Raw genomic sequence first — 7,693 nt, 5'->3', positions numbered from 1 at the left:
AGGAAAACCCCTGGCTTTAGGAGAGCTGTACCTCTGCCAGCTTCCCCACAGGCTGCAGCCCCCATGTTCCCCCTGCCCACCATCCCCACCATCCCCAGGAGCCCAGAGCAGCACCTGCTTCCTCAGTGCTGATTGTGAGCTCCTTGCTGGGCTCGCTGCGGCCGATCTTGTTGAAGGAGTACATGCGGATGCTGTACACGGAGGCGGGGTGCAGGTCCACGATGTTCGCCTGGTTGATGGTCGGGGAGATGTTCCGTGTAGACTGCTTGAAATCCCAGGAATCTGGAAGAGCAGCAGAGTGAGGCAGGAGGGTCAGCACCTGAATCCTGTCCCGGGGTCTGCAGTGCCGAGGGGGCCGTGCTCAGGCAGGTGAGGTCCCCAAGCACCTGCAGCTTTTCTGCCCCTGGAGAGGTGCTGCTTCCCTCTCTCGCTGTTGTGCATCGGGGTTCAACTTTCTGCAAATATTGTCTCTTTTAATATTCCCTTTCAAATGCTCCCATCCAACAGAAATTACCATATTTCATTAATGCCGCTCTTTCCTTTCTTCATCAAAGGAACCGGGATGCAGAATATTCCCTTGGAGGCACTGGTGGGGCAGTCCCACACCTGCCTGTGCAGGCCAGCCCCCAGCCCCACTGTGGCATGGGGAGGGGACATCACTGTCACCCACCTGACTTGTTCTTGTACTCGATGTCAAACCCGGTGATGATGCTGTTGCCGTCAAACCGCTGCGTCCATCGCAAATTCATACTCCGGGCTTTCACCTCACGGATCTCCAGCTCCGGTGGGTCAGGGGGCTCTTGGGGACACGCAGGCAGATTAGGGACACAGGCAGGGAAGCCCCACGGGAGCAGGGGGACCCTCTCAGCAAGGCTGTGCACCACAGGGCTCACGCACGGGGGATGGAGTACCTTGCACAGTGAGCTGGATTAAGCCTCTGTCCTCGCCGTAGGAGTTGATGGCGTGACAGGAGAAGAAGACGGAGTCCCCGCGGTCGGCTGGTTTCAGCTGCCAATGTTCCAGGGAGAGGAGCCAATTCAGACTGAGTTCCCCCAGCACTGTCCCCTGCCTTCCCCTGCCATCACTGCCTGCTGCCACCACAGTGCCACTCCCTGGAGCTGCAATCCCTCCCATGGCATCCCCAACACCCCCCACCCCCCGCCCCGCTGCTGGGCTCGGCTTTGCCACTCAGGGAGCCCAGCACAGTGCCAGGCTTTGTGACACCCACTGGGGGCCACCCACACCCTCCCCGCACCCCCCTTCTTCCCTCCAACACCCAGCGAGACCCCCGGCAGCCCAGGCAGGTGCAGAACCCCCAGCCCTCACCTTGAGCGTGGAGATGACCTCGTCGCCGTTGTCCTTGGTGGTGATGGCGTAGCGCATGTTGCGGTCGGGGTCGATGACGGTGTCCCCCTTCTCCCAGCGGATGATGATGGGCCGCTCACCCCGCGCCGTGCAGTTCAGCTCCTTGGTCTGGCCCTTGATGGCGATAGTGGTGTTGGGGTGGGAGGTGATCATGGCTGGGACTGCGGGGAGGCCAAGTGTCACCTGTGTGCCCGGGGGACGGGCGGGTGCCACCTGTGGCTGCCCGGCCCCACAGAGCCCACGGACCCACCGAGGACACGGCGCATGCGGCTCTCACCGAGAGGCCCCGCAGCCCGAAGTGGAACCGTCTCGCTGCATTATACAGCTCAGGATCATAAAATAATGAAGCAGATAAATTTTATAATGCATAGCATTACACCGGGGTAGACAATAAAACGTGAAAGACAAATAACCAAGTGCACACTATAATGAAGAGAAAGCCTCCAGTCTGAGACGTGCGGGTATGAATTATTGACTAAGGTTTTACACTCCCGAGGATGAGAGGAAGAATGTTTTCCATCACGGATTTGCATAATTCACTCATATAAACCTGGGCAGAATACAGAGTGTGATTTCCCATCAGCAAGGCCGCCTTTGCATTGCAGATGCCAGAGATGATTTTTTTTTTCATAGCCACCCCAATATGCAAACAGGGCCATTGGGGACACCCTGTGCCATGGTCACCACCCGGCTGGGGTGCAGAACCCAGAGGTGCTCGAGCAGCGGGTGCAGCACAGATGGGGATGGCTGATCTGTGCTGTGAGGATGCTGTACTGATCCCTGGCCTGGCTCTTCCCTGCTCCAAGAGCCAAGCCCTTTGTGCCAGCCCAGTGCCATGCAGTGGGCTGGCTGTGGCAGGCACCACACAGGAGGAATGGGCTGGGGGACCGAGGGCAGGCTGGGTAAGCAGAAAAAAATGTAATGCATAAACAAACAGCAGTGCTGAGTCCTGCAGTAATGTATGATAATGACAATCCGCAAAGGCAACACACACTGTTCTAATGGGACACAGGAGGCTCTAATGAGCTACGACTCCTCGGCTTTCTGTGGCAATGTAATTCAATTAACAGCCAAGAAAACCTTTCCTCCGGAGTTGCCGGAGTTTGTGGGGTGCAGGACAGTGCAGTGCCCAGCCTGGTGCCCAGCCTGGTGCCCAGTGTGACAATCCTGCCCCAAGGGGAGCACAGCCCCCCCTGAGCTGGCAGGGGCTGGCAAAGAGCAGGGATGTTGTGGCCTGGGGCACCAAGGGTTACAAGACACAGCCCAAGGCTTCTCCTAACTCTGCCCTGTCCCATCCCCAGCTGCCTGCCCGTGCTCAGACACCTCTGCCTGCCTGCAGCACCAGGTCAGGGATACACTGGCACAGAGGGAGGCCTGGGAAGGACTGTCCCAGCATCCCATCGGCGTGAGGACAGAGCACAGTGACACCGGGGGCTCTTGCCCCTGCCCCAAAGCGGGGCTGACTGCACAGCACAGCACAAGAGCACACACAGCCGGATGAGGGCTCAGCACCCAGTCCTGGCACTTTGGGCAGCCCTTGCCAGGCTCCTGCCCACTGTGCCCATCTCCTGCCATGGAAAACCATGGAGGGACCACGCTGCTATTTGGCAAACAGGGGCACTGGCGATGTGGTCCCTGCACTCAGCCCTCATTCAGCCCAGCCTGGAGGACAGTGCAGCAGCAGAGGGTGTGTGGCTGTGGGGCCGGAGGGGCAGGACAGCCCCTCAGGGCTTTTTTGGCTGCACCAGCCCCTTCCCAGTGAGCAGAGGCCCCACGAGAGGAGCTCCGTTTCAGGCTCTGCTTCGCTGAAATGCACTTATTGATGTTTGATTAAAAGCAGCTCCTTGGATGTAAACATATCAACTTCTCTCAATTGCCAGGGTCCCAAGGGAGCTGCACGTAGTCCAGAGCAGGAAAAGAGCACAACAAGCCCCAAGAAAACCCCAAGCAGCTGTGAAGATAGCACAGATTGGGGCACTGGTGCCCAACACCTGCCCTGGAGCAGCTCTGCAGCTTGCAGAGGGATCACATTGCTTGGGACTGGCTGCAGGGACCTCCGAGGGTGGCTGGGAGCTGCTCCTGACCAGCCTGTGACCCCTTCCTGGGTGCAGGGGCATCAGTAGTGTGGCATCAGCCACAACTCATGCAGCACTATGGGCAGACAGGCTTCCTTCAGAAGAGCTCACCTCCAACGCCTTCTGTGCCCTCCATTCTGTGCCCACCAGGGTCCACCCACCCCCCCAGCCTCTCCCTGTGCCCACGGCCTTGTTAACAAGGCCACAACCAGTGGTTGGTCCCGCTGGCTGGGCAGAGATAAGCCTGGGAACAAAGGAAGCTGACAGCCACCAGCACGCTCCGCTGTCCCACACCCGGCTGGGGCACGAGCTGCTTCGCAGAGCGCTGGTGACAACTGAATGAGAACAGTGACAAGGGTGACAAGGGCTGTGCCTGCCTCCCTCGCCCCCCTCTTTCTTGTTTGGAGCTGGCTCTGTGATGTTAATTTGATTGCACCCGTCTCAGCTTCCTTTCTACACTGATTAGCTGAGTTTCACCTGAAGCATGAGATTAATTCAAATTGCATGGAAGCAATCAGTTATGCTCGTGCCGTGTGGCAGCGAACTTCCAAACAGGGCTGTGCCACGACCACAGACAGAGACCCCTCTCCCTGCCCCCTGGCTGGACCCCTGGCATTGAGGTGCTGGCACGGAGCAGGCAGAGGAGCCCCCTCCCCAGTGCCCAGGGCACTGCCCATCCCCAGCAGGACCCCCGAGGACGTGACCGTCCCCACCCCACGCACTCTCGACACCCGGGCAGGTGTGCAGCCATGTGCTAAATGCATTTATCACGCGCTGCTGGGCCCCTCACCTGCGCCCAGCCCAGCCCGCTGTCCCCTCGGGCACACGCTCGGGTACTCCAGCACTCCCCACCTTCCACTCTTCGCTACGCCCATCTGGGTGCTGGAGAGCTCCTTCCCAGAGCAGGGAAGGACAGGCTGCCATGGTGTGGGAGCCCAGGGGACATGGCACCCAGGGACAGGAAGGCCTTCACTCCATAGGTGACATTCCCCGAGCAAATCTGGTGGCTCTCCTCACCCACCCACTGACCAAAGCAGCATCCAGCTCCTCCTGGCTCTGCCAAGTCCATGGAATGCGGCCAGGACAGCACACACTGTCCAGTGTGTTACCTGGCTGTCCCACCTCTCCCCAGGGCCCCTTGCTGCTATCAGGGCAGGGGATGTGTGACACCAGCTGGCTGTGGCACTCCCCTCTCCCCTGCTGACGGCCAGCACGCTTTGTTTGGGCTCTGATTAACTCTCATTTAACTCGGTTCGCTGTGGCCTGACTTTCAGGGAAAGCCAGTGCTGATCTCCCTTTAATTGGGCTGACATTTCACTAAACAAACAAAAACCCCAAAATGAAACAAAACAAAGAGCCCATCTAATGCTTAATTGGCTGTGGCACTTCGTCTACCTATTCATCCAAACCTTTTCAAAGGCGGTGAGGGCTCCGGGAGATGCAAAAGCACTCGCATAATAAGGTTATGTGCTATTCAAGTCAGCAAGCAACCTGTCCTGGGATGCAATTACAGGAGATAGCAGGGACACGGCACCAGTTCGGGCTCCCAGACTTCGCACGCTCGCTCGGGATTAATCGCCTTGACTTTGTACCTGCACCTCATTGAAGTGCCTTGTTTGAAGTCGCTGGGTTTGATTCATCAGTCGGATGGATAAATTAAACAGCTGACAGGGAGGGGAATGGGAACCTGCAAAGGCAGAGGCTCGGTGGGGAGGGGAGAAGCCCCCGAGAGAAACAGCTGCTGGTGTCAGGAGAGAAAGCACCGGGCTGGGGAGGGGAGGTCGGGGCATGGTGGTGACCAGAGAGGGCTGCACATTCCATCTGCCCACGGCATCCCAGGGGGACAACCAGGGGGGTGGTGGCTCCCACGGCTTCACCTGCAGCGTCCATCCCCTCTGGCACAGTGTGCTCGCTGCCTCATGCCCAGCATGATCAGGGCAAAGTTTAGTCCTTCTGGGCCCAGTCCCAACCCCAGCCCCTTCTGGAGACACCAGGAGTGAGGGTGATGGGGCTGGACCCCCTCCACCACCTCCTTTTGGAGGTTTGAATGCTCCTGGCAGCAACGAGCCCAATAAATAACACGAAGCTGGCAATTATACATTCTGCTGATAGCAACGGGAGAGCAATCCAATAACACACACAGTTCAAACACGGTGTCTAACAACACTTCCCAGCCCATCCCTGTCAAAGCAGCCCAGCTATTTCCTTTCCTCCTGGATGATGTAGATTGATTGCTTGGTTTTATTAAAGACAAAGTGTGTTTAATAGCAAAAGGGAAGCGGGTCCCTGGAGGGGAGGAATCAATGCCCTCCCATGCCCTGCATCGATCGTGGGGATGCGCGGAGCCGAGGCCGGAGCGCGGCTGGTGCGGTTGGAACCCTCAGAACAGAGGAGGATGCTGCACCGGACCAGGCTCTGCTGGTGACCCCACATCCCACAGCCACCCTCACCGTGCCCACCTCTGCTGCCCTGGTCACTGCCGTGGCAGGAGCAGGTCCCTGTCCCTGTGACGATGCCCCGCGGCGCAGCCCCAGGTACTTACTCTTGACGGTGAGGAACATGGACTTGCTGATGTCTGTGCCCACGCCGTTGCTGGCCTGGCAGAGGTAGTAGCTGCTGTCCTCCTCCAGGACGTGGCGGATGAGCAGGGAGCTGTTGGGCAGGATCTGGATGCGGCCCGTCAGGGGGATGGGGTGGTACTGCTGGGGGTTGCCACTTCCTAGGAGGGGACACAGAGACACAGAATTCATCTGAGGCAGAGGAGCGCTCACGAGGCTTGGAGCTGGGGTGGCTGTGCCCAAGGGACTGTCCCCAGCCCCTGGTGACACCCCCACACACTGCCATGACCCATCCCTACCTTTAGCGTGCTTCCACATGACTTTCGGAGGGGGGTACCCGTCAACGGAGCAGTTCAGCACCCCGGCTTTTCCGTAAATGCCGTCTTGGTTGTTGGGTTGGACCACAAAACGAGGAGGCACTGAGGAGTTTGGGAGAAAGGATGGTCACCGTAGGAAAATCCCCATCAGATCCCTACAACTCCCCAGTGCCTGTGGGCACAGGGTGCCATATCTCCTCACCCTCCCAAATTCCCTTTGCTCCCCAGTGTCCTGCCCCTCCCTCGCTGCCCACCCTCCCTCTCCCACCGGACCGGGTGGGATGCAGGCGGCCGGGGCCCCCGCGCCCCCCCCGCCCGAGGGCCTGCCGCTCCCGGCTGACGGTGGCAGCGTCGTTGCTGGCGATGCAGGTGTAGTTCCCGTTGTGCTTGAGGGAGACACTGGAGATCTGCAGGGAGCTCATGAACTCCTTGCTCTCGATGGTGACCCCAGAGCCGGAGAGGATGACGTGCCCGTCCTTCCTCCAGGTGATGTGGATGGGCATGTCCCCGGAGGAGACCACGCAGGGGATGTAGAGGAGCTGTCCGATGGAGGCAGGTGGGAACTCGAAGGGCTGGATCAGCGGAGGGACTGTCGAGGAGAGAGGCAGAGAATGCTGGAGAGCCCATCCCAGGAAAGCCTTCCTGCAGTGGGGATGGGCTGCAGTGGGGCTTGGGGAAGGTGCTGTCCCAGGAGGAGAAGCAGCCCAGAAAGTAAGAGAGGCTTTTGAGTCCACCAGGAACAAGGCCAGGAGACAGCAGGAGGTGCCATCAAGCAGAGAACAGCAGGAAAACTTCTCCCACCTGGCAGGGCCACCCTGCTGAGAGCAGGACGGAGAAACGCTGACCCTGCACTGGGGAAAGCCCCGGCCACCCCCAGCACGTGCCACCCGAAATTCCACCTCAGCATTTATCCACTCCCAGAAAAGCCATTATTAGATGGATGCTTTTCTTAAAGGCGCTGGATTCAGAACCAGCCATTATCTTTCTGATAACTTAATTAGGCAACCGCAGCATCTCTGGCAATGTGGGAGGGGGAAGAAAGCAGAGAGAGGGAGACAATTAGCTTAACAAGGCTCAGCACCTGGTAGATGAGATCCTCGTTCTGCAGTCTCCATAATTAAATTAGCAGGCTGCCAATTGTCCCTTCGGCAGTGGGGAGCTGCCCTCTCATGCAGGCACAGGGGCAGCTCCCTGTACCCCCACGCACTTCCCTGGGCTCCCACCTCCGCCCTGTGCCCATCCCATCCCTCAGGTCTTGGCACTGCTCCCTGGTCCAGCGCACAGGCAAGCATGCCCTTTATTTCACCCTCAGAGGCACAGGATCGCAGCATTTCCTGGGCTGGAAGGGACCCGCAGGGAGCATCGAGTCCAAATCCTG

At 58.9% G+C, this 7,693-nt stretch overlaps 1 protein-coding gene across 1 annotated transcript in view; it reads right to left on the bottom strand.

Moving 5' to 3' along the window:
- The window catches only part of DSCAML1 (DS cell adhesion molecule like 1), a gene marked incomplete at its 5' end in the record, with an annotated part of 89,694 nt that overhangs the window by 11,021 nt on the left and 70,980 nt on the right, over positions 1–7,693 (bottom strand). Inside the window, 7 exons of the mRNA XM_017738379.1 lie at positions 115–282; positions 671–799; positions 912–1,008; positions 1,327–1,526; positions 5,983–6,159; positions 6,298–6,417; positions 6,626–6,904. Of these exons, the coding sequence (XP_017593868.1) occupies positions 115–282; positions 671–799; positions 912–1,008; positions 1,327–1,526; positions 5,983–6,159; positions 6,298–6,417; positions 6,626–6,904 (1,170 nt within the window). The remainder of the gene's footprint in view (positions 1–114; positions 283–670; positions 800–911; positions 1,009–1,326; positions 1,527–5,982; positions 6,160–6,297; positions 6,418–6,625; positions 6,905–7,693) is intronic.

The sequence above is a fragment of the Corvus brachyrhynchos genome, unplaced genomic scaffold (genome assembly GCF_000691975.1).
Source record: "Corvus brachyrhynchos isolate BGI_N302 unplaced genomic scaffold, ASM69197v1 scaffold46, whole genome shotgun sequence".
NCBI classification, from domain to species: domain Eukaryota; kingdom Metazoa; phylum Chordata; class Aves; order Passeriformes; family Corvidae; genus Corvus; species Corvus brachyrhynchos.
The sequence above is the reverse complement of the archived record's forward strand: the minus strand, read 5'-3'. Positions and strand labels throughout refer to the sequence as shown.